Genomic DNA, 26,998 nt, shown 5'->3' with positions numbered 1-26,998 from the left:
CCCAGAGAGTGTTGGCATTTTGTCTCAGGAATCACTCTTTGAAGGATAAAGAATAGGAACTGATAGTCACACTGACAAAATAATTTTCTGTTCCTCTTTCCTCTCCATCTTACTCTGCCTTTAAATTAGATTCCTTAAGGACCTAAAGGGCTGGGAAGTCTAGACCTGTTACCTAGGTTTCAAGATGCTTTGTCTCATTAAAGTTTGAGTGACTTATGGTAGGGTGTGATTGGGAGGCTTTTTATTGGTTCTACCCCGGTTTTCCCAGCTGGACAGGTCCAATTCTGCTTCCATGGACTCAGTAAATGCCTGTGAAGAATTGATGAATTTTAAGAATTCCCTCAACTTTCATGGTCTTTCATGCTGAGGAAGGTTTTCGATAATTTACAGACCAAAGTGATTTAAGGGAGACTTTTTATTGACTTAGTAGAAGGATCAATGCCACTCAGTGCTGTAAAAATAGAGCTGTTCAGTCTTTAGAGCTGTCAGTCAATCACTTGTAACCAGTACTGTATTCATTTTATAAAATTAAAGAAGTAGAGGAATTAATTTGCTGTGAAAAAAATCCAAATGTCGTTTCCTAGCCTATGGACTGTGTCTGCTTTAGTTCCCGATATCCATCTTTTAAACAGAGATTTATTTCACTGGTACATCCTATTCCTGATCTTGGGTGTGCTTCTCAGAAGGCAGCTTACCACTGGCATACTGCTACTCAGATTGTTTATTCAGGGAGTGTATTGTGCCCAGATAACTTACACATTCCAGAATCGAGTTTCTGCACAGCAAATGACATGCAAATGAATTGAAAGTAGTTTCAAGAAACGTGCATACATTGTGCAGTGACCCAAAACCCCAGTGATTATGTCTACTTAATGATATGCTGGCTCAGTAGTTTGCAAGTCAGTGAAAGGAATGAGAGAAACATCCATGTTCAAAAAGGGTACAATCACATTTGGAGATGGTACAATGCTAGGGGATCTCTCTTTACCTTTTTAAACATGACCTTGTTTTATGACTGTGAGGAGAATCTGTCAAAAAACTTCAGATTTAAAGAGTGGTTTTCATCTGTAGTACTCAACAAGCTCTAATAAATGGAGAGGATATTTCCTGTTTTACAGAAGGTGAGACCAAGCATGGAGCACTTACTTGACACAGAGACCTAATTCCTGATGCTCATCCCAGCGTACCATGCTTTGGGTCCCCACTGCCAGTGAGCCCACGGTGCAGCAATGGTGGAGCTGTAGCAGCTTGCACCACTACAGAAATACAACTCTGATGGTGGTTCACGTTCCCTTTGCTCTTTGCTTCTGTAAAGTAACTGTGTGAGCTTACATCAATTGTTTTTAATATGTGACTCAAAGAGCACTATAACTAAAATATTCAGTAGAGACGTGGGTGAGCAGAGTTACTTTGCGCTGGTTGGCACCTTGTGCTCCACGCTGCAGCCTGGGTGAAAGGAAAGTGACGTACTCCTGCTCTCATATGGGAAGGGAGAATTTGCACCCTGTAGCAGTTAAGTCTTGCTCAGTGGTGGGCATGAGTAGTCACAGGTTTTGGCAAGCTATGGGGAACCAGGTCCATGCAGGGATATCTCGTATAATCAAAGCTATCAGCTCCTAGGGAAAAGCTGACTGCAGAAACATCTCATTTGTTGGTTGCAGTAGGGACCGTGTTGTAAACTGAGAACTAGTTCTGTCTGTCTTTTCAATGGGCAAAGACAGCTGTCTCAAATACATGCTTTGTGTTCTTTTATAGCTCTTGCATGTGTTTGGTTCCAAGATGACTTATCAGTTTAAGATAGGCCAAATAAGGACACTGAGTGCTGTGGACTAAACTGAACATTTGGGCACATGGGCTTAATCCCATTATTGTGAGTTAATACAGGTCATTGGCTGCAATTGTTCATCTATAAATTATATATTTTTCTCTGACCATAGTGACTTAATAAAGGATTCAAAAGAAAGTACTGTATGGGATGACTTGTTGGTACAGGTTCAAGAGTTGGATTTTTCCTCAGAGACTGGTAAGTCCAAGAGCTGAATTCAGAAGACTTGACAAGCAGTTCTCTCCACATCACTTCTCTGCCAACAAATAGTTGAACCAAATAGTTTCATCCCCTTTGTGGCTGAATTAAAGCATCCAGGCATGTCCCTTCTTCAGCTGTTTTGTAACAGTCTGCAAAGCCTGGGCTGGAGGGTCCAGCTTGTTTGTGAAAACTGTTGCTGATGCTTCACTGACCATCTTCTCAGGCAGAGCTCACCCCGGAGAGCTGGGGTGGAGGTGGTCTTCCATTATGCCATGGCCACTGAATGGCAAAGCTGAGGAGTTTGGTAGCCTTGCACAAGGGGAAACAGGCTGGAATATCTGTGGGGGTTGTTGGAAATTTTATCTGAGTGAAGCCCACTGAAAGGGTGTTGTTACTTGGGGAAATCATATTTGAATTGAGGCAGCTTTGGGTCAGGCAGTGCCAGGCACTGTGTAGCTTCGTCTCCATTCCTTCAGATGTTGCTTCTGTAGATGAATTTCCAGCTGAGAATGCAGAGCTCATTCTCAAACAGGTTTTTTTACCCTGGGAAAAAGAAAAAAAATTGTGTTATTTTTATTCCTTTTTCCCCCCTTGTCTGATATATATTTTGTGCTCCTCCAGGGAAAGGATGCTTTTCCTTAAGGAGAGCTAAAGGCTTCTTCCAAAGTGAAGGAAATGACTTGCACATAGCAAAAATGCAATAACTAAAACCATGTTTTCCCTTTGTGGTATTTCTCATTTTGAATAATAAATAGAGATTTGGAGCTTAAAATATATGGACATAGATATTTTTGCAGCAGTATAAGTAAAATATAAAAGCAACTTTAGTTGAAGGACATAGAAGGACTTTGTTCATTCGAAGATTCATTTAAAACATTTGAGAAGTCTGTCATCTCTGCAAGCTGTTAAATTCCCTGAGTTAAATCCTGAAGTCCTTTCTGTTTTCATTCAGGGTGAAAATGATGATTGAAGCTTAGGGCAAAGTCCACCCTTTTAGCTTCCTGTTAAATTTGTTGTAGCCCTTCCCTGCTTTTGTGGAGTGGTGCATCTCAGAACAGCTGTAATATCTGCCCAACCTGTGGAATTTGGCCTCTCTGTTGCTAGTGTCTGAATGCCGGCTACATTATCCAGTGCATAGATGCTCCCTGCAGTAGGATTCCAGCTGGTTCCCAGCACTTTTCTACAGCGTGTCCGTGCATGTCTGGGTGTATGCCCAGCCAAGGGTGGTCCATCACATTCTTCTGCCTGCTCCTCTGCAGAATTTGGTGCTGTGTCTCGTATCTAAGAAGTGGCTGACGGGAATGGAAATGGCTGGAAATCATGGCATTGCCTGGCCAGGAAGAGGTCATAGAAGTGCCACCTGAGATGAGGGTGTGGATGCTATGTCGCCAGCCAAACATGAGCCAAGATAACACCAAGGGGAAGGGCACAGCCTTGAGGGCATGTGTCCTCCTTGTTTGGGGCAGTCTGTTGTCACTGAGTTCTGATCTGCTGTTGGTGCTGAAAGCTCCTTCTGTACCCGCGGGTGCTAATGAATGCCAAAATCATCGGGAGGGAGGAACAGGCTCCCTCCTGCTTGTGACAGCTCAGCAGATGGGTTTCATTTTATCAAATTGATCCCTGGGGGTGGTATCGCACACGTTCGTGACTTGCAGATGTGGTGACTGTCATGTTGCGTGGCTGTGCTCGGTTACTGGGGGGGTTCAGGTAGCAACCCTGAGCTGTCCGTCTCTAAAATCTGGGAAAGAGCTGCTTTCTCCAGAGCAGGAAAAGTCAGCTGCCAGCCCGCTTCAAACACAGCTTATGGGTGAGCATGTCAGTCAGTAAGATGCTTCGTACTAGTACTGAGTATGGTTGATGCCAAGAAAATCCATGGAAGTCATCCAAGCTCCAAGAAGGATGGATATCTTCTGTCCCCATAGCCTCAGGGGTAGCTGTGCTTGTGGGAGCAGTGAAAATCATTAGCCAGCAGAGGAGGTTCACCATTAGAGCAATACAAATGATTGATTCCTCCATCACCAGCCAAATGGAAAAGTCAGGGCAAAAAGAGGTTCAGGAGTGATTATTTTCCCTCCCCATAAAAGATCCATATAAATCAGTTTATCATTGATACAACTGGGGTGTTTTTTTTTGGGGGGGGGAAGAGGTGCAATTTCATTTGGAGGATTTTTATACTTGTATTTTTTTTTGACTTTTGAGTATACTTCTAAATGAAATACTATTTTGAAATATAAAACCAAAAGCTTGAGTTCCAAAAAAACCCAAAATAAACACAAGATTTTCTTCCCTCCTTCCTTGCTTTGCTCAATTCAGCATGAATTTAGAAGAATTTCAGTAGACCAGATACCACGTATTTTAACAAATAAGATAGCTATTGCCAAAACAGATCATCAGCTTGACTTGGGCAGTGTGGAGAACAGAGCTGCCATGGGAGCTGAAGAGGCTGTTTGAGAGACAAACAGAACCATGAGCCTCACTATGGTGGGGAGCAAGTGCAAACGCTCTTGGGCTTATCTGCTTTCCTTCTTTCACCTCTCCGAACGGGCATACCCTGGACCGCCAGATAGCACAGTGGCCAGGTAGGCATTTGTTTCATTTCTCTGGCATTTGTTCCATTTGATCCCTCGTTCTGAACAGTCATGTGCACATTATTTTTGGGATTTTTCTACTCCCGCTCAGTTGAAACCAAGCTGTGACTTGTTGTTGTTATTATTAAAATCAAAGCAAGAATTTTATCATGCAAAACATGCGAGAGAATGACATTCCTTTCACGTTTGCAAGCTCCATGGCTTGGCAGAAGGTGACCAAGAACACAGAAGAGAACAGGTCAGAGAAAGCAGCTCCAAAGTAGTAGTCTTTGAACAAAGAATTACCTTTAAATACACATACATTTCCATATGCTCCATGTGCTGTTGTAGTGCCATTGCCATGGCTGCATTATTGTTGTGCCTTAATCTTGGAAATCTCTTGAGAAGTGACCTGTACTGAAATCATCTACTCTGTCCCTGGGCTGCACACACTGCAGTCTGTCAGTACCTTCCTACTCTGTTCTCCTGTTTAATAAGTGGTTCATCTCTATTCCCTGGCTAATGCTATTCTTCATATTAATGCGTTAGCCTTTCTGAGCATGGAGTAAACTACTACATCTATTGTTTTACCTTTACCCTATTCTGACACGTGGTAGAATCTCAAAATAACTCGGCCTTTCCAGAGCCTGGTTTTACTTTGCATCTCCATTAAAAGCTGTAGTAGAGCTATGGACACACTTTGTGCCCCTTGTCCAGCAAACACTGCTTGCAGGGACTCCTGGAATAAATTATTTTAGAGGAAGTGTTTGTGCTTTGCGGGAGTCAGTGCAGACTGAATTTGTGCAGCATGGTCACAGGGCTGTAGGGCTCCAGCTTCTTAACAGTACTGTCTGAAAATAGCAGCTACAACACATTTTTAAATGGTAAAGCAGAAGGCAGCTTTCTAGAGAGCTGTGGAACACGACTGTGGGATTCACTGTTCAGGCAGACCAGTCACTCCGGCTTTTCCAGCCCCCACGCTGCAACTTAGACAAATAACTGTGTGCTTGTGCCAAGCACTGAATTGGGGCTCTCTGAAACCCTGATGGAGCTTATGTAGTTGCTGAGAAAATTCATCTAGATGAATTGTGGCACCTGCCAAACACCTCTGCTGTCCTGTGCTCATTCCAGGCTAAAGGTGACAGAGGGACAAAGCCATGAGCTTGGAGGCAGAATAGTGGTCTGAGCCCTGAGCCCTTCTCGTCCTTGGGGATGAGCTGTTGGCTGGTTGCTGGCATGATGGGGAAGGCTGGCTCCATGCAGTGCCTCCAGGCATTTCTGTTTTCTGCCCTTTCCCCGTGGAATGGGCTGCAGTGTGAGATGAAGGTTAGTGTTGGAAGTGGCATCATCACAGAATGGGTCTTTGCAGCTCTGTTGCTGCATCTGCTCTGTGAATTTGTCATGGGGAGGTGACTGCGCTGCTGTCCCGGGGGTCCTGCTGAGGAGATGCTGTTTGGGGTTGTGCTACTCCAGGTAGAGCTCTTGAAATTTTTTGTGGGAGGAAGGGGAAATTTTGTCCAGTCCAATCTGACTTGCATCAGTGCCTCTTCCTCCTTCAGTGTTAGCAAGCACAAAGATGAGCTCTGTTTTGGATGGTGCTTGGCACCACTATGTTTGCAAAGAGAAACCCTCAGCTGGGGACCTGTGGCACTTCACTGGCTGGAAGGTGGGCAGCTGTGGTGAAAGGAAGGGAGCAGTTACGCTGCCACCTGCCTGCACTCCCCATCTTCCTTCCTGGGGCTTTTTCAGTGTGATAGTTCATGTTTGGAGTGTGTGACTTCATTGATAAATGTCAGAAGATAGCTGGTTGCTTCCAGTGGTGGAGGCTGTATTGGAGGTGAAGAAGCAGAGCTAGATACAGCCACTGCGGTGATGGAGGGCACAGAGCTTCTCCTACATCACACAGTGGCATCCATGGAATGCTCTGTGCAGAGCACTCCCCCCGTGGCACTCCTGTCTCACCTTCCCTCCAGCAGCGTGCTCTCTTAAGGGGACGTGTTACATCCAGTGGACAGCTACACGCTGTGAACTGGTAAAATATCCACAGAGAGGCAATGTAATTCTGTTACTTGTTTCTCTTTCCCAGCCCAAACCTGACTGCAGTTAAGATAAACACCCCTCCACCCCTCCCACCCACCTACATCCGCGAAGTGTGCATTTCTTGAAATATTTAAGGATTTTGGATTGAAATGAAGGAAGAAAAGAGTCAGGTCTTGGGGTTAATAGAACATGCTCACTTAATTGATATTTATCTAGAATAGCACAGTTGGCCGTCCCCTCCCCTTGCTGGCTGCACAGATAGTTTTTTGCTCAGTAGTTGCCACCCATGTTGCACAAGCTGCCAAATAAATACATTTCATTCAGGTCCCAAAGCAAAACTGTTTGAAAAACGTCAAGTGGATGGGACTGCTGCAAGGGAAGCCAGGCTGCAAAAAGCCAGTTCATATGTTCCAGAAAATGGAAAAGCTGTAAAAATTAAGAAAAAATACACTGATTTTGGCTTTTGGGGCCCAGCATGGGGTTGGTGTGCTGAAGGATGCTCCGTGGGGACTTGGGAGCCGCTGGGCTGCGGGAGATGCAGGGATCACAGGCTGGCAGGTGAGGGGGTTGGACCATCCACCTGCTTCCTAGCTGGTGCTTTCCCTGGCACAGCTCCTGTAACCGGAGCCGGTGTGAATTGCTGGCAGCCTCCGGTATCGATTTGCAGCCGTTTGTGCGGTCATTCCCTGGTGATCGACACCACTCTCTTGTGGGGATTTTCTGTGGCTAAAAAGGCTGGCAGAGAGTGCTGTTATAACCAGCAGTTCTCTGCTGGCTTTTTATAGTGTAGTGTAATGCTCATCAGTACAGGCTCTGCCTGCTGGCTGAGCATCATTATTTAAACATTTCTAAACATTTGTTTTGTCTATTACTTCATGCCACTCCTGCATTCTTTGCTTCCTTAAACATTTCTTCTTCTATTTTTCTTTCTGTTTCTTCAAAAATACAGCTCTGCTTTCCATTACATAAATTTTAGGTTTCAGAGGTAGAGCCCAATAGCGGCTCCTGAACGATTAGAAACAACCAGGTGAAGTTTGAGAGCTCCTTCTCTCTGAGCCCTCCTGGGCAGCTGGAGGAGCAGGAGCTCTGTTTGGTGACCTGTTGGAGAGATAGATTTTCTGTTTTCACTCCATCTACACTGTGTCATCCTCAGCACACGCATTCCTGGAGAGGGAGCTCACTGTTTGCAGCTCTCTCCCAAGACAGCAGTCAGGAGAGACTGCCTGCATTGCTGGAGTCCTCGGGGCTGCCTGACATCAGAAATGAGGTGTTTGTGCTGAGAGATGAACAAGAAAACATCAGCGTTATTTAAAACAGAGCTTTAGATGGCATGAAGTGGGTGATGACTTTCTCACACTGTGAATGTTTTCGTTAGTTTGAAGGAAACCTTTGGCTCTGGTGGAAAATTAAAATAATTATGCAGATAAAGAAAGGTGTATTTTCACAAAGCAGAAGGAAAGAACTTTGAGTCACATGGTGGGTTTTGGCCATTTTTAGCATGTTCTTGCCTCTTGAAGTGTAATGTTGTTTCAGTCCAGAGCGGCACAAGCAGCACATTTTCTTTATGCATTTGGGTGTTGTGTAAGATTTGTTAAAATTTAGTAACATAATAATTTTTGGTCAAAAATGCTTGCAAACTGCTACAGAAATGCTTAAGCTGCATTAGTGCAGTGAACAAAATAATTCTTGTAATACAACCGAACTTATTCAAGCTTTAATTTTTCCACATCACGGACTCATTACCTGTTAAATAAAGAGGTTTCAGATGCTCATCCCTTTGGAAAATGCTGCAAGATTGCATGAGGAATACTGTAGCAAAAAAGGATGTTACTGCTTGGTATTATAGAAAGTTTGCAGAGTGACACTGGCATCCAGATTTTACCCTGAGCTGCCATCCAGTGATTACCCAGGGCACTTCTGTGACCTGGTGTTGGTAGGACCAGGTACCCTCCCCAAGACCGATAGCATCTGAAGTGATTAATTTCTGCTCAGTACTTGTTTATAGTATGTTCTGTCCATTTTTTCTTTTAATGAATTTACTTTTCTAGGCATTCAGAGGGGGGTGAAAGATTGATATAGTTGTTTCCGTGTGTGGTTTTTTTGTGTGAGGGACTTCTCGGCATTTCTGCAGTATTTCAGGCCCGTTGGATTGATGGGGGAAGTGGAGAGATTTAGCGTCTGAGAATAGCATAAATCACAGCACTGTGGCAGGCATGAACAGCAGGGATGGTGTCTGCCCTGCTCATCTGAGGACTAACAGTGATCTGGTGCCTTGCATGGGGCACTTAAAGGTGAATGGAGCTGGGGACTCTATCATGGAGTCCTTCAAAAACTGGGGGTGCAGAAGTGTGATAACGCCACCAATTCATCGTCATCCAGCAGCAAGGCTGAAAGGGACCCCCCGTGTTGACTATTCCAGCCTCAGTCCTACACTGACTCCAGATGTGCATTCCCCAGAAGGATGTTTTTAAACTTGTTTTTTTATATCCTCCCACGGAGCAAATTCTAGGTAGAAAGAATGTCCTAATATCCAAACAAAATCTTTGTAGGAAACCAGGAAGAAATCTGCTTAACTGATTGTGAAGAAGTTTTATGTTGCATGTTGGAGTCAAGAAAACAAAACAAAGTCTTTCTAACTGTACACATAGCAAAGCGCTGCCACAACATTCCCCAGGATTTCTGACCCACCAAACAAGTCCTTAGGATGTGTCTGGGTGACATGAGGCTCTGTAGGAAACCCTCTCTCTGGGAAACTGCAGTGTGAGAGGTGCTGCAAGCACGGCAAGAGGGCAGAGCTGGTTTTCATTTTCTCCCTCCTGTCAGCTCCAGGCAGCCAAGCCCAGCAAGCAGCTTCTCCAGACATCCTATGAGCCTTCCTTTCCACCTCCCTTGGGATCATGGAACTGTGGCCCCTTTTTTTCTGGTATGAGCTTTGGGCTCAATCCTCCCTCAACCGAAAAGCTCTGCAGTGTGGGTGCTCCTGTTTGTTAAATCTTTGTGCAGCTCTTGAGCTCTCATTGCTGGCATGGGGAAGGTCTAGATTTTACTCCTGACATTTCCCCTTTGTGTTTTCTTGGGAGCTGGCACAGCCCAGGGGGGGCCAGGGAGAAGCCTCTGTGAAGGGCACGTGGTTGGTTTATGGAGACACGTCTGTACCCAAATGAAATGTGCTCAGTGGCTGTGGGCTCACACATAATATTTATGCTATCCTCTGTTTCACTCTCGGTGAATATGCTGTAATTTTGGCTAATTACACAATATGTCAGGAATAATTGCAGGGTGTTCCTCAAAATAAATAATACATCTTGTATGCTCTGCTATCCATACTTATGAGCAAGCTTTAACCTTCAGTAGCCAAGGCATTGACTGTGCTGGAAAATGACAGCTTAGGAGCTGTAGCTACAACTTCTTTTCCATTAAATTTCTAATTTTTTAATTCCTTTACCTGAAAAAGCTCACCCTGTATAATTTTCTGGAACAGCCCTACATCTCTCCTTTATGCCTTTTGTTCTTGCCTGGCTTTGGTTTTCTTATCAGAGCTCAAGTCAATACAAGTATAGAAAATTGCTCTTGAAAGGAAATGTTTTGAAATTTTGTCTGCTGCTAAAACACACTGGATCAACAGAGCAACACAAACCACATCCTAGGGGAGGCAAAGACAAACCCAGGAGTTTAACTGTATGAAGAATTGATTTTTTTTTTTAGTTCTCTGGTCAAATAAAAGAAGTTTCTGGGGAGAAGAGGATTCAGATCCAATTATATATTTCATTGTACATAAAATGAAATTTTGGATTTCATCTCTGACTCTTAACATTTTTTTTTCTCATTAAAATTCCAAACAAAATGTTGTGTTGAAAGAAAACATGAAAACTTGTACTCTTTTCAGGTCTCCCTCTTTCTCTCTGTTACTGAGATGGAGTTTGTGTATAGCTTTAGCTACTCTTATTCCCGACTTTTCATCAAAATATTTATCTAGACAGCTTCACCCAGAGGTAATCAGCAATTTTGTGCCAAAATACCTGGTAGCAGTTAGGCCATCAATTCTCATCCGCTTGCCATCCCACTGTTTCACCTGCAGTGGCCTTCGTGTTCCTCTTTTGGCCCTGCAGTGCTGGTGATGTCTGTCTTGTCCTTGGCTTTTGTGCAGAGTGAGTAGCTCATGTGTCACATACATTAGTTTGGCATTTGCCTTCTAGGAAAACTCATCCAAGACTTTGTACCTCTTTGTCCTTAAACCTTGGAACTTAGGTGGCTGTCACATGGGATCCAGATCTTGGAGAGTGAGTGAGCTGCAGGGTGACTTCCCTAAGTTCTAACATCCATAGGCGCCTAGGAAAAGGGTAGTCTGGAGAGACATATAGCAGTGATGCTGTGTTGCAACCCCAGTTTTCAATGCTTTTATGACTCCTTTCTCTGTCCCTCACCTCTGACTTGTATTAACATCTGTGTAAAGCTGATTCCCTGGATATGGGAGGGCCTGCATAAGTGCCAGTGTCATGCAACCACATCCTTTCCACCTACTCTACAAGTGAGAAATAAGACTTCCCTGGAGGGACTCATCTTTGTAAGAGCAAAGCAGGCATAGTGGAGGGGTGCAGGCAGGCAGCTGTGCTCCATGCTGGAGAGCTAATTACTATTCCTCCTTGCAGGCACCAGCACAGGAAAGGAAATCACTTCTCTGGATGCTCTTTTTGCCTACAAGGTGCCATTCTGCTCTAGTGACTCACTGATGGTGACAGGAGGCAATTGCTTTGATGGGTGCTGTCATCGGCTTGAGCCCATCATCCCTCTGAGTTAAGGAAATGTCATTTTTGGAAGCGTGTCCTTCAAATGCAGGAGCCGTCCCTGCCAGCACAGCCTGTTATTTCATGTAACGCATCCTGGAAACACCGGTTGTTTCTCTGTAGTTTTTAGACCTGGGTGGAGATTTGCACTTGAGATGAGTAAATAGATGAGTATTCTATGCAGCCCTATTGTACCAGAGTCATTTTCTTCTCCAGATAAATGCTGTGTAACTGGAGGGTGACACTAACCCTGTAATCATGTTAAACTGAAGCTGGGTATGGCCTTCATTCTGCATCATTGGGAAAGGAGCTGGAGTCAACTGTTTGGTGCCCCTAGAGTCACAGACCTCATGAGCAAATCTTAGCATCAGTCAGTCTGTTTACATCTCTCCATCCTACTCACAGGCTGGGTGACATATCAGGCCAAATGGCTGTATATAAACTGAAGGGGTTCATGGCAGCTTTACAGGGTGGGGTTGGATGCCTGGCTTTTTTACAGAGCCCCCCCTAACACTTGGGCAGCCCCTGTTGCCCAGTGGGACCTGACCTCTGTGTAGGCAGCATGAGGGGACATCTAAATAAATGTAAATGCTCACCTATGTCACTTACCTCCCTTGGCTCTGCAGTCCATTTGCCCTCTCACTACCTGTTATTAGGGACGCTACAGATGGCATTGCCCAGTCCATCGTGGCAGAGTGTGTCCTTCAGCTCCAAACAATTTTGCTGAGTTTAGCCACAGAAACTGTGGAAGACACCGTGGGGCTGGGAAACAAGCACCTTACCTCCGCCTGTGCACTTTTGTGCACTCGGTGACTCCTGTGGGATCTGAAAATGCTCAGCATTTTGCAGCATGATTTCCCACCTCTGCACCCAAGTGACACTGTTGAAAGTCCTCAAGGATCCCTGCGTGTGGCTCAGGATGCTTTGACCTGCTCCGTGCGTGACTCACTGCAGGTGCAGCCGCAGCCAGCCATGTGCAGCATCTGCCGAAGACTTACAGTCTGCTGTGGTCACTGCTTGGGAGAGTTGGGCAAGATGCTTGGCCAGGGAAACACACCCCTGGTCTTTAAGGGCAGCAGCTCCTGTCACAGCTGCAAGTGTTGTTCCTGAGCTTCCCAGTTTGGATGGATTCAGTGAATCCTTGCAGCAAGTTGAGCTATTAAACTTACGCTGACAGCGATGCATTTAATTTGAGACAGCCACATACTTCATCTTAACTCCAAACACCCTGGAGAACTTAACAGCTCCTGGCTGGTAAAAAACCTCCAGCATTTATCTCCCTCAGCTTTTCATTCCTGAGTTCTGTGCTGATGCCTGTCACCATAGTTATCTGCATGGAGCTCGCTGATGCATTTTTGTGCTGATTTATTACCAGTCTTCATTAATACTGTACTTCCAAAGGAGGGATTTCAGTGCCCTTCTCTGTCTGCATGTATTTGCAGTATTTGGCTTATCAAGTATTCTGGAACCCATCCTTTTCAGGGGAGGGGAACTGCGGTTTCTGCAGTGGCACTTTAAATGTGGAGTTAATCTAAGTAAATTAGGAGCAGTTTATGCTCTGACTTGCATGCTGGGTTTGGTGTGCTAAGGATTTGAGTGCTGGTTGGGTGAGTCATAAATCAACCTCCCATTATGACAGCTGCAGCCTGAATGGGGGAAAATAAGAATAATGGAATGTGTAAGTTCCAGGCTAAAATGTTTAATTGCAATAAACAAATGTTTGAAGAACATTTAGGTGAAATATACTCCTGAGATGTATTACAGTTCCTGTGTTTGCAGTCACATCCTCAGCAAAACTGTTGCACAGGCACAGAAGGGAGTCAGCAGCCTGCTGAGCCGTGGTTCAGATGAGGGCTGGAGATGCTTTCTCCCTTGCCAGACCGATGTCCTTAGCAGGTACCAGAGGGACTGTTTTTGGAGCCTGCTGCTGGCATCTCTGACAGCCTTGCAGTGCTAAGACCCGGCAGAGGTGTTGATCTGCAGTAAAAGAGCTGACAAATGGACAGGTCTCCTGTTGAAATCCCACAGTAGGTGCCTTCCTTGTACCTTATTCCAGGTTGCTGAATAGAAAATGGCTGCTTCTCATCTGAGCTAGCAGAATCTTCTCGTGTGTGACAGCACATTGTGTGGGTAACCCCAAGAGCTTCAGAGTTTATGCCATAAGCCACACAGATTACTGCTGGCACCCAGCACAGTAACTTTTGGAGTGGATTTAAAAGCATTTCTGCACCAGCAACCTCAAGTGGAGGCTTGCCTGCCAACCAGAGCATCAGAGGGAGTTGCAGGAGTCCTTGGAGCCAGTGGCTCAAATCCCTGAAAGATCACTAAGCCCTTCATCTTTTTTAAGAGATCATTGAAAAGTGGCCCCTCTGAGATCCCTGCCATTGACTTGTAGAGTTCACATTAAGGTGACTTCTGTGAGTAGGGTCTTGTTGACTTCCTCTAGGTTTCCCAGCCCAAGACAAAGGGGAGAATGGCTTTCTGCAGCCTCAGGTCCTCATATTGCCATAATAAGGAGCGTTCTGTGAATTACAAGAATCAAGGCTGTGGCAGACTGCCTTCCATAGTGGAGTTGCAGCTGGAAGTCAGTGTGGTGCCCTATTCTTTGGGCTTCCAGAGCTCAGGGTTTGGATCAGATTGAGCTACCCTACAGCAGTGATAAGAGTGTAGGGTTTCTGTCTCGGGTTTGTACCACTGCTTTCTGATGGGAATAAGCAAGAGTTAGTGCCCTCACTGGGGGTTTGTTAAATACTGCATAACCTCATAGCTCCTCTCTGCATTAAGGGGAGTTGTTCTGCTTGCGTGTTCTGCATTTTCCACTTAAGGGGGTGGGTTCCTTATTCACCTTAAAATAGGAGAACTAAAAGAAAAGGTCATTAAAGAGCCAGTGATATTTCTGTCAATGCTCTTGCTGTTTTCCCCATAGCACACAGCAAATACCTTCAGCAATGCCTGCAGTTTGAGAGTGAGGGATGTGACTCTGCAGAGCAGCTGATTTGGACGCGATTCCCTGGCCTTTAGTGAGTGTGTCCCTGGAGATCAAACAAAAGTACGTGTGAGCACCCTGCAACTATCATGTCCTTGGCAAGCCCCAGGAGAGGGACAATCACACTGTAGCTGCACAATAAGGCAGGAAACACAGCAGAGCTCATGGTGAACTGAGATGACTTTAAGGCTCAGCGACAGAACAGCTGAAGTGAATAATGGCAGCATCACATTACCATTTAAGTAGAGGCAAGAAGATTAGCAGTCAGATCATGATTTAGTTAGCTTCAGCTGTGTCAAAGGGCTCAGAAAGTAAAAAGCAGGACAGGAAGAAGTGGTGAATTTGGCCTGTGGAAAAGGGAGCAAGCAGGATGCCCTTCAGAGGATGTGCAGTGAGTTGCTCTAAGAAGGATCATTAGGTGAGAACTGTGCCCTCACCATAGGGAAAGTGCCCAGTCTGGCAGATGCTGCAGACTAGGAAGAGAGTCATGGCTAGGCTTTTGTTCTGTGTTACTGTTACTGGTCTGTTCTGCACTGTGACTGTGTTCCTTGTGGATGGTTCCTGGGCACACTCTTCCCTTGTGTCTTCTGGAGTCACCACATTTGAAGGATTTGCGCTTACTGCGTCTACAAAAGGAGAGGATCCACTGAGTTTTCTCCAGCACTTCCCAGCCCTCAACAGCTGTGTATGAGCAACCAGAACAGGCTCTTTAAATTAAGCATCCTAAAGTATAGCAGTATTGCTTATAAAATAGGGGTAAAAATGTCTCCTTGCCTATTGCATGGGAAACCTAGTAGCGTAGAGTCTGCACTGGGAGTACAAACTGCATGGAAATCTCTTCTGTTTAGTCAGTACTTCGGGCTCAAGGCAGCAATAAATCTTTCTTAAATCCATTCTGAAGTATTTGACTTTGTGTTTAGGGAAATACTAAGTTTTTGTTGAAGTCTTGTCCACATTAGTTTAGTTCCATTTCTGCAGGGAAAGTGCTCCTACAGCAAAACAGAAGTGTGTACAGAGGAGCCTGAGTGGGAGCAATAAGTTTATCCCAAGTGTATTATGCAGTATTGCTCCTTTAAAAGGAAGAGGATTTGAGTCCCCCTTGCCACACAGGGTTGAGGTTTAAGGTTGATTTGTGGTAAATTCTGTGAATTATAGAACAAAAATGCTCATGGAAGAGTTTTTCTTATCTGTGCTGCATTTTTTCTTTCATTTTTTTATGATTTGCTTCTTTCTCTTATTGATTATAGCCTAGAGCAGTATCATTGAGGAAAGTTTAGGCAAATAAAAGTATCAAGGTTGTGGTGTTTTATTTTATCCCCCCCCTCAGTGCTTGAATAAGCACTGTTAATATTGCCTGCTGGGAAGGGTGCTTCTCTTTTTTTATTGCAAAACTGAAAAGTTCTCCATCTATTTCATTGCCTTTCTGCTTCCTGTTCTGACTTATCAGGGTGTCCCACCATCCTTAATTACCAAGGAGACCTACTGTTTTTTTTCTATAACCTGAGGTTTTCAGCACTATTGCTGCAGTATAAGGGATAGCAATGCTGGAAGAATGTGATAAAATTGCTCTGTAGATGGAAAGAATTGATGTTAAAATACATGATATGACAAAAGTAGGTCTCTTAAAAGTCATGTTCAGAGTTTTGCCTCTGGGCTAGCAGGAAAATTCCTTTCCAGTGATTATACAGTTCTGTGTTCAGGTAGTAATTCTGTAATGAGTGAGAAAGATGGGTAAATCCTTGTTCTGTATTAAAGTTGCCTTCACCTAAAATTTTGTCTGTAGGCCTCCCAGCCACTCTGCTTGCTGTATGAATGACAAATCCCAGTATCTCACTTTATGCCCAGACATAAGACAAGAGGTCCCCTGGTGGGAAGCAGCTACTCTGCCAGCTGTTTGTCACCTGCCTACCTGTTTGTGTTTGAGCTGGTCTCTTTGCAGTCACTGGAGAGATGCAGGTGGTTTTGGTACCCTATGGATCTGGCCTGACTTGCCTGTTGTTTTTTGGGATGCAAAGAGAGCCCAGTTCAGGTGTAGAGATGACTGTCCTATGTGAGACAAATCACCCACAGCCCAGGCAACTCCCCAGCCCTCTTTGGGTTAGAGCAGGGAACTCAGTGTTGGTTGTGCACCTCTCTGCATTACTTTGGTGTTTAATTCAGGTGGGTACCCAAAAGTGCAGCTGCTCACCAGTGTTTCTCTCCTGTGGCAAGTGACCCAAAGAAATGCAGAAACTGGGTAAGGAGAGGTCTCTGTGTCTCTGAAGTGCTTTCTGATCCTTTGGTGGCTGGAAGAGGCATTTGTCTTCTGGTGCTACAGGGCATCCTAAATGAGTCTGGCTGGGGATGCTCCTGCAGAAGAGGATCTGTGCAGTGAGGAGACACAGGAGCTCTGCTGGTGTCAGACTGCCTTGGTTGGGTGCTGTTCTGATAAACTCTAAAAATTACATAACACTCCTAATAGTGAGCAGATTTGGTCAGTGTTTTACTTGATAGGCTGTTCAGTAAAAGTGACAGAGATTTTCATGTTGTTCTAAAATGATTTGCATGATTGAAGTGTAGTTTGCGCTCCAAAAGAGGAAAGGGCCTTCTATCCTGTAGCTAAATTGTCTTCCCAAGAAAAGAGACAAGGTCAGGGTTATCTTATATCTCCACTCCTCTTATACTTGAGGGACTTTAAGACAAGACCCTCCCCCTTCCCCAGCACATCAGAAAGATGCAGCAGCATCTTCTAAATCTCTCCTTCTGGGATCTCTTCCATTTTGTGCAAAATATTTAAACATTAAAATTTAACTAGCGAGTAAAATTGAGGCTAAGATTCATTCAGGGACTCAAATGTAGGTGTCTCATAACATAAGAGTGCCTATTAGTGCCTTTACTATTGTGGTATTAGATAACAGGGAGGAAGGGGACAGGCTCGAGGAGGGTGGTGCAGTCATCTGTGCCTGAGAATACAGCTTTTCATATCCTCTAGTTTTGATGTGCTTTTCTAATGAAAAGCAAGTTAAATCAAGCTGCTGCATTCAACAAAATAGGTAATTCATTTAGGTAAGAAGAGAGCAAAACACTTAGCTCAATCTGAGTGTTAATTTGACATATACTGGCTTGACCAGGTAGCTTTTAGTAGATGGCCAGTACAATTGTACTTATTTACTGTCCCAGAGTTGAGTCTTGCTGGGAGAAAGCCCGCCTTCAGCACTCATTGCACTAAAATCACTTTTTTTAAGGCAGCATAGAAACCTGCTGACACTGATTTATAACAATGAAATAGTTCATAGCTTTTGTAACTATGAAATAGTACCTGACTCTCCCCCGGCTGGTGGAGGAGTTTTCTAAGCTGAAATCCTTTGCACCTGCAGTTTGTCAGCATCCGAGGTCCCGCTGCCGCTGAGGATTTGTGAGTGCAGGAGAGCAGGCTGAGGGTTCCCTCCGAGGGGAGCTGTACAGCAAGACAGGGGCTCCTAATGGAAACACTTAACACGCAACGTGACCGCAGTTATATAACGACTATGGCTTATTAAACAGCCTCACTGGAGGCATGAAAGGCAGGAGGCTGGGGAGATTTTGGTATGCTACGCTGGACTTTTTCCTGTCCATTGAGCCAGCAATAACTAGGTCTTATTTATTTACTTTTGGTGGGTGGTCACATAAAACCACAACCTCCTGTCACACAAGGAGGATCTCTGTCATCCCAGCGTGTGTCTGCTCATGTGTAGCCAGCTCACTTCCTTTCCAGCAACAATGCCTGTGACAAATTTTAAGACTAGAATGATTACAATTGAATTTATTTTTGACCGCTTAATTTGTGTTTGATAGGTAGGATGGCAGGGAGACAGGTGGTAAAGCTGCACACTTCTGTCATGTGAAGTTTAAGTTGTTTCTGCTTTTTTTGTGCTTTCCTTTTCAGCAGGAGGGTATAAGATATTGCAGAGTTAATAGGGAATCCCCTAGCCAGGACATGGGTGACTCATGGTACACAGGGTTTGGGAAAGGACCCTGCTAGAGACAAAGATTCTCATCTACCAGGGTGTGGGGCACTCGGTTTCAAAGGGAGGACATGCAGGATTTTAAAACAGAGGTGTTTTAAGGTCCCCATAAATGCTTCATAGGTCAGTTTTGGAGGTGTCTTGCATCTGTTCCTTTGGAATTTTGCTTCTAGAGTCCCACACAGTTGGACTCATGCAGCCTTATTTGACACTCTGTTACTCTGGGTTTAATTATACCACTATAATACCAGTGATTTAAATGGATTTTCATTGGCATAAAACTGGGACTGCATGATAGTGAATCAACCCTGCAGAAAGCACGGTAGTTGGCTTCACAGGCAGAATAAGAAACAACGGGCACATTCTTTGCAACAGTGCTAGGAAATACTCTTCTGAATAAGTGGCATATCCAGAATACATAAACTGTCTAAAGACAGTTCGGTAAGTAACTTTGTGATGTACCATAATCTGTTTCTGCTGCACCAACTATGCATTACGTTTTACCTGCACATCTGATCTCAATTTTATTTGCCGGTACATCTGTGTGTATACGTGAATATTTTACATCCATACTTGAAAGGAATCACAGAAGGCTGTCTTACCTGCCAAACACTTCTACATTTACTCATGGCTTAATGGGGGAAAAGCAAGTGGGGTCTTGTGCTACTTGGTATATCTAATAATAATAATAATTATTATTATTTTGCAGAACCCCAGCTGAAAGGAATTGTGACAAGGTTATTCAGCCAGCAGGAATACTTCCTGCAGATGCACCCAGATGGTACAATTGATGGGACCAAGGACGAAAACAGTGACTACAGTAAGAAAAATTAGCCTGTTTTGAAATCCAGTTACAATCAAATGCATCACCTAGTGGATCTCACTTGTGCAGCTTCATTTTTGAAAAGATTGAATTAGGAGGAAGACAGCTGTTTTCTGCACATTTTTTCCTATCTATCCTTCCCCTTTAAATCTTGCCTGTATAATTTCATATGTTTCCTCTCCGATCTTCTTCCCTCCTGCCCCGAATCTGTAACTGCCATCTGGGTGGGGTGGAGAATAAAACCCATGATTTGAATTGCTGCCAGAAGAGAAAGGAGATTATATTTATACACATGCCACGTGGGTAAAGGATACGGGGAATTCTCTCTCCAAGGAGAAGAGGAGAAAATTGTTTTCACTATTTTATCCTCAAAAATTCAGCAAGCATCGGGAATTTCTGGGCTGGAGAAAAGCAGCTGTTCACTGAAGCCTCATGCTTTGAGGCTGATGTAAAGGCTGAGGGTATTGAATGACCTTGTGAAAGGAGGTCATTTTCCAAAACCCTATTCAAAGGGGTTGGGTTTGTGCTGTCCAGCAAAAGCAGAGTCACACAGGTTTAAAAACTGTGCTCACATCCAGGAGCCGTATTGGTTTAAATACATGCAAAGCAGTAGTCAATCTTCCTTTTGCAAAAGAAGTTATTTAGTCAATACCAAAACTCCTCAAAAGGTTAAAAAAGGTGTAGAGTATTTTCTGCAGCATCTCTGCATTTCATAGACATCAGATTGATGCTTCTGAGTGGGCAGTTAAGCTCAGAGCCTTGTTGCCACAAATTGCATCAACAGAGGAGGACTCAATTCTTGTGTTATTTTATCTTGTGTTGGTTTGAAGCTTCCTGTACCACTACTGAAGGATATCTAACATGACCAGCATGGAAGGTGTCTTCCCAGTCATTACTAGAGATGAACAAAAGTTCATCTGTGTGGTAGGATTGTTGGAAGCAAACTTTATGTACTTAGTGAAAGGAGGAGCTGGCTGAATTTGGGGACAAATCTTATTCTGATTCAAAGAAGCTCCTAGTTGGATCGAAAGCAGCATTTCTCCAGTAAGACAGGGCCTGGGCTACAGGTGAGGGGTATCTGTAGGGGTGCAACACGTGTAGCACGGCGCTGACATTGTGCTTTGAATGTGCCCTTGGACAAGGGTGCAAGGTGGCTGAAAGGGGCTTCTTGCCCCATCCCCAAGAAGCTGGCAGAGTGCTGTAGCAGGACCACTGTCTGTGGTGGGACTGCCCTGCTGCAGCCAGCCCAGGGCTGGGGTTCCATGCACGAGAGGGGCTTTGGGAAGATGGTGACTGAAATTGCAGATCGCTAGAAAGCCCTTGTGGAATGGCCCAAGAGGCTGCATCTGATGGAAACTTGGCCTGTAGCATATGCAAGTGGTCAGGTTTTAGTCCTTTTTCATATGCTGGTGTTGAACAAATTAAATACTGAGAATTGCAATGACAACTTCTAATTTATGTGGAGGCAGGAGAATCTGTGGACCTCCACACACACACGTTTACTCTGAGGAACTGAGCAGGTCTCCTCCTACAAGAAGAGTCTGACCTTGTGATACTCTCAGGCAGACACCAAAACATGGGGTGAGTTCAGTGGGCTTTAGTGGGTGAGTAATGACCCAGTGTTGGGTTGTATTAGCTGCTTTTTCCTAAAGAAAGATGACATAGGGTGTTTTCAAGCTGCAGAAAATCCCATTGGAGGCCTATTTGTCAAAAACACGGGAAGATATGCTAGAGATGGCAGAGATTCATTACCCTCATCTATCAGGGAGGACTGAACAACAAAGTAATGGGCTTAAATGGGGGCAGAGATGAATTTAGGTAAACAGCTGAGGAGAATAAAGTGTAAGAACAGTTCTGCAATATTTCAGGCTGACAGGGAGATGAGGGAAGCTGCTGCTGGCTGCATCTCACTGGGTGCAGGGGAACCTCCTGAGTTCCCATGGCTGAGGTTGGGCCCCAATTGCCCAAACAGCACTGATTTATATATGCTACCAGAAATGTTAGAGATGAGTTTGGCAAGGTGCCGAGTACCTGAGGGCCACTTCTACCCAGTCTTCTTACTTGGAAATAGATGGACTGAAGTGCACTTTTAGAGTGTAAATTTATCTGGTGAGATGGCAGCCCTTCCTCAGCAGCTTGGTGGGACAGGAGGCATCTTGCTGAAATGTGCCAAGCCACTGACTCAAAGTCAGGGACTGTGTTGGCAAAGTTCAGACAAGTTTTTGGGAGAAGGTCGAAGCCAAAGAATTCCCCATCCCCTGATCTCAGGGCATCTCAAAAGAGGAAAAGAATCCAACCTGATAATATTTGGCTTCTAAAACTGAAATTAAGACTCTGCTTTATTCAACTTTCTAAAACTTTTTGCCACATACTCTCCTTCATAAATCTTCAGCTTGAATGAACATTTTATACTATATGAAAGTTCCAGTTACAGCTTCAAAACAAAATAATTTTTCACTTTGTAAGAGCCAAAATAAAGCAGACTGAGGTTTTTCTTTTCTATTCCTCCAAACATCTCCGTTTTTGACCAGAAGAAAGTCAAAACCTGTTTGTCTAAGTGAACATCCTACAGATCTACTTCTCTGCTCTTTTCTGTTTTAAAATACTTCTCAAGAAGATTCCTGACCAGCCAGGTAAAAGTCCGTGCAAGAGCAAAACTCATCAAAGACTAGATAAATATTTCCCTACCCCTGGAGAGGGGCTGGTTAACTTGCATCCACTGGCAGAGAAGGGTGCTCTTGATGTCCACAGCACAGTCCTTTCCACCCTGGATGACCATCTATTCTACATGCAGAAGTCATCTTAGCACAATTAAATAGCTGGTGAACACCGTGTTCCATGCATTGTTTTGTGTTCTGTATCCACACACTGATTATTTAAATTAGCATTATGAAAGGAAGTATAATTTTCATGGAATACATTAGGTTGGTTTACTCTGGCAGAATAAATGTTCAGAATGAAACACGACGTGTCCCTCAGATACGTCTGATGCAATTAAAAGTTCTAATAAAAACCCAGTTATTTATACAAGATGAACTGCTAATATTTAAGCAATTTTTAAATTAATTATCTGGTGCCCATTTTATGTGTGTTCTCGAAGCTGATGGCATTTATTTTCCACCTCCTCTCACTTAAAGGAAAAAAAAACCCACAACAACTAGGAGCCAGGTTCTAATGGCATTTGAATGGGCATCCAGCCAGCTTCCTCTAAACCAGCACTTGGGACATCTGTTCCTTCTACCATGCCGTTAAAGGCACGCCATCTTAGTGTGAGCAAGGAGACACATTCTCTGGCATTGGGATATATGAAGGATTTTCTTTTAATTGGAATGCAATTTCATGGTGTGTGAATCCCCTGTTTGCATTCTTAGTAATGTCATGTGTGAACCTGAACTTAGGGCAGTACTTTTTCCTTCCAGCTGCAGTGATCTCAAATGGTCTTTCAGGGCTGACTCCCACTGTCAGTGCTTGCATTCTTTGTTGCTCTTTCCTGGGCTGAGCCCCTTCGTGAAAGAAATTGGACTTCTTTGTTTGTCGTGCTGAACATCTGAAAATCCTTGGCAAATGGACAGTGCATAAAGGATGGGTGAACTGTACTGACTTGGTGGAAACAGCTCAGGCTCAGCATATCTAGGGTATTGCTTGGGGCTTTCCAGCCAGAAACACAAAAAGATTAAGGAGGATTCTTTTCCACCATCCTCCTTGGACCACACCTTGTATATGGCACATCTTTCCTTACTCTTCCATTTCTCTCATTAAGTTAGTCCAGACCCATAGTGAAATATGCATTCAGATTCTAGGTGATAAATTACCATAACGTAACAGTGACAACGTACTCATGGGTGTAGGACTGGAGGGTGCTAAAAGTGGTATCATCAACAACCAGGGTCAGGTGTAAATGTACTGATGGTTGAAAATGGGAAGACGTAATGAAGGAAAAGGGGCACGAATACTCAACATCTTAATTTTTCTCTCTTCTGCCCATGAAGTAAAAGAGCATGTCCATTCCATGAAGCTGCAGATGGCATAGAAAATGTGCCATTGTTAATTTTTTTCTCTTTTTCACATCAACACACCGTGTCCAGTTCTGTTCTACCACAGCTAGTCCTTTTCCACATCTCCAAATCTGCTGTTTCAAATTAATCAGACTTTTTTCCCCTCACAAAAAGTGAGACATCTTGCTTTTGAGATTGGTAGAGGGGTTTTCCCATACACACTCTTATATTCTTACAATAAACAGTATAAGCTTTTAAATCTCTTATAAAGCAAGATGAAATATTCATTTGGAAGCATGAAAACAAAGATGTTTCTAGATTTGAGTGCAGCCCTGAAAATTTACAAAATCTTGACCCAAACTGCTGGTTTTTAATAGAGGAAGACATTTGCTTCCTAAAATGTTTTGGCTGCCAGTTACCTATGTCAGTTGTGTGTCCTCATGCTTGCCTGCCCACTTGCTCCCCTGCTCTGCAGTGTTCTTGCAGGAAGTGCTTTGCCATGATTGTGGGTGCAGCGGGGTCCCTGGGAGCTTGGGAACTGGCAACGGTCTTCCTGCTCTAACACAGCACAACTGGGTTGTTCCTGTGCTCCTTTACATGTATAGGTGGAAGGAGAGATTTGCAAACATGTGGGTGCTTCCAAGTGGAACTTCTCACCTCCTAAATCTGGGTATTGCCACCTTGCTGCCTAATGAATGCTTTGAGTGGTCTGTCACAGTTTTTCCATGCAAGACAAATTGGCTGTAGGGAATGAATGATGATGCCCATTTTGTTTCATTATTAGCAGTAATATGCTCCATTTTTCAGTAGGAGGAAAATATAGGAAAGGGGAATTGTTTATAGACTTGTTAGTTGCAAAAGATTTTAGACCTTCATGGTAGGGAAAAAGGGAGAGGTAACACTTGAGTAGTTACACTGGGGTGTGTTTGTCGTGTCTGGGGACAGTATCAGAGTAGCATTGTCTTTGACTCCAGTTGATCATGGATGAATACCCAGGCTAGACTGCATTTGCCATATGCATCTATTGACATTCTCCTATGAAATCACAAATGTGGGCACTGGCTTTAGTAAGACTTCAGCACATGCTTTGATGTTTTACTGAATATGGTGCTTAAAAGCACAAAAAGGGGCTGAGAGTAGGGTTTTTTTTCACTAGGCTTGAGGTGCCTCCCTTTTAGGCAGCTCACCGGGAGGAGTCATCCAGTCTTCTGTGGGAATTAAGTGAGGAAGAAATTGTATTCATGTGAAACTGGAATTCATGAATCCCCTTTTGGAGACAACCCTGACAACAGCTCAGCCAAGACATCTGGTATATATCTGGAACAAAGTGGCTTTGTCTCCTGGGCTTTTTTCAGGTTTTACTTCTGAAAAGTTATCCATCACTGACCTTTAAGCAAATCCACCAAGTATTTAGGTCAAATGTAACCTTTTCCATTACATTTCACATACACTTTGGGTTATGCTTTTTCTCTTAGAAATCATGGGAATCCCGGAACTTTGGTTTAGACTTTGTAGTCTGAACCCCCTGGCTGCAAGGAGAGAACCAAGCCATGGTGTCAGGGATTTTTTGTTCTTTTTTTTTGACTCCCTCCTATTTCCTTGTTGAATATAAACGTTCTGGAGTTTTTCTCTTTGGAAAGGAATTCAAACACACTTTTGTGTTCTTTCTCTGCAGTAATTCACACTGTACATGAGGTAGGTTCTTGGGAAGCATCCTATAGGTGAGATAAATCCATGCATTACCTGGCACGTGCACGTTGAACCAGTCTTTTCAGGTTGTGAGTTTAATGTTGAGCTTAACTCAGTTTCCTCCTGCCGTATCAGGAATAACACTAGCCTGACCTGTGAAGCTCTAGCATTTTGGATAGGCCATTTCAGCAAAAACTGCTTTATCCTGATGTTAAATCATCAGTGGTCTATCTCCCTGGGAAGGAGAGGCTGTGAGATGGCACAGTGAGAAGGAGGAGTTTTTCCCACAACTGCCTTCTCATGAAGACTTTTGTACTGTGCTTGCTCCAGTGTGATGTGTCAGACATAAAACTTTGTAAATGATGTATAAAATCCATCAGCTAGAGGATGATGTCCTTAACAGTCAGCTGGAGAGTAGGAATGCTTCACTGTGTGCTCTGTCACTCAGCCTTTCCTCTGCACTCTGCCCATTCACAGGTCTCCCTTGGGCTCATTTGAACACCCCAAAACCCTTGAGAAGTTTTAAGCAGGCTTTTGCAAATGAGTGTGTTAAAAAGCTTGAGAAATGCTTCATGAACGTGTCAGGGGCAGTCTGACCTCATGACTATGGAACCAGAAAAAATATTCTTTTTTCAGGGTGGTTGTGTGGGAAGAGATGTTGAGTGAAGTATTTCCATTATGTTTGGGCTTGTTTCTGCCTGACCCTGTGCCTGTCCTTCCATATCTTGAGCTTCCTGGGACAAGGTCTAGTTAGCTCTTTTTAAGCTGAAACACAAGGGGTCCTACCACATCTAAATAGTCTTGTCCTATAAATCTCAGTGGAAACAAAACCATGCTAATGCCTCAGTGCTCAGTCTATCAGTGCTGACAGTCCTCTCCTCTTTGAGTCCATGCTGTTAGAAATGTAGCAAAAACCTGACAGTACATTAATGTATATATTCATGGGAAGGGTCTTTCAATGAGATACAGGATCTATTGGGTGCGAGTCAAACAATGAAGAAATTAATTGTGAGGAAGTGGTTGCAATGCTTTAATCAATAAGACTGCAGTAAAACTGAATGTTGAAAGAACTTGTCCTCTTCTATCCTGTTCAGTGCTACTCCCGAATAAGGAGCAGAGTGCAGGTCATGGACTAGAGCAGTATCTCTTCCTGAGTTTCTTCATTCCCTTGACAGCTGGGGCCACATGGGCAAACACACAGTCAAGTTAATTTGCAACCTTCTGGCCATGGTCACTGTCTGTGTACTCTTTTAGCATATGGCAAATGCAAGAAAGTGTGACTAGGCTTAAATGTATTTCAGGGTGAACTAAACTAAGTTGTACTGTTGCGTTTGCCACAGGCAAAGTCATGTGTATGTGCAGTACCCAGCTCAGCTGGCTTTTGGAAAGCCATCGAGATGCACTAGCTTGGGAACACGTATAAGCCCTTGGCATTGCAAAGGCAGTGATCAGACAGACTGATGGGTGTGTTAAGGCATTTGAGAGGCAGCCAAATTCAGTACTTTTAAAAATTCCTTTCACCATCAGCACTGTGGCTGCAGTCCTTTCCTGTAGCTGGAAGCAGGGTGTTTGATTCTAGTTCAGTCTCTTTGGTGAAGAGTCAGGAGTGGGGTGGGCTGGGCCTGGGGCAAAAGCAGCAGTGGTCATGCAGAGTGATATCTCCATAAAATTTGCTTTTCTTTTCCTTCCACAGCCCTTTTCAATCTAATTCCTGTGGGTCTTCGCGTGGTGGCAATCCAAGGGGTGAAGGCAGGTCTGTACGTTGCCATGAACGCTGAGGGATATCTCTACAGCTCAGTAAGTACTTTGCACTGCTGGGGTCCTGGAGTGGTTTGGTTTTGTGGGCAGGAGGAAGCAGGCTGTGCTGGCACTTGCAGCTTTTTCTGAAAACGGTCACGTATCACCAAAGCTTTAAAAGCAGGAGCGGGGGGAGCTGCTGCAAGGCCATGCAATATTCACTTTAAAGTGTCTCCATGGAGATTTGTGGCAATATTTCCTGACCTGTGAAGATACACTTTGTGTTCCTTTGAGTACGTACTTAATGTAGGTCATGTTGTAGAGGAGATGGTGTAGAGTTGGCTGGTTATATTCTGATTTCGCATATA

General features: G+C 44.1%; 1 protein-coding gene across 6 annotated transcripts in view; it reads left to right on the top strand.

The window, feature by feature from the left end:
• The window catches only part of FGF12 (fibroblast growth factor 12), a 221,631-nt gene that overhangs the window by 122,892 nt on the left and 71,741 nt on the right, over positions 1-26,998 (top strand). For all 6 annotated transcript variants that reach the window (XM_051782169.1, XM_051782172.1, XM_051782168.1 and 3 more), the window contains 2 exons: positions 19,096-19,206; positions 26,587-26,690. In XM_051782169.1, the coding sequence (XP_051638129.1) occupies positions 19,096-19,206; positions 26,587-26,690 (215 nt within the window). The remainder of the gene's footprint in view (positions 1-19,095; positions 19,207-26,586; positions 26,691-26,998) is intronic.

This window comes from Manacus candei, unplaced genomic scaffold (assembly GCF_025592945.1).
Source record: "Manacus candei isolate 608988 ecotype Guabito, Panama unplaced genomic scaffold, ASM2559294v1 h1tg000015l, whole genome shotgun sequence".
Taxonomy (NCBI): domain Eukaryota; kingdom Metazoa; phylum Chordata; class Aves; order Passeriformes; family Pipridae; genus Manacus; species Manacus candei.
The sequence above is the reverse complement of the archived record's forward strand: the minus strand, read 5'-3'. Positions and strand labels throughout refer to the sequence as shown.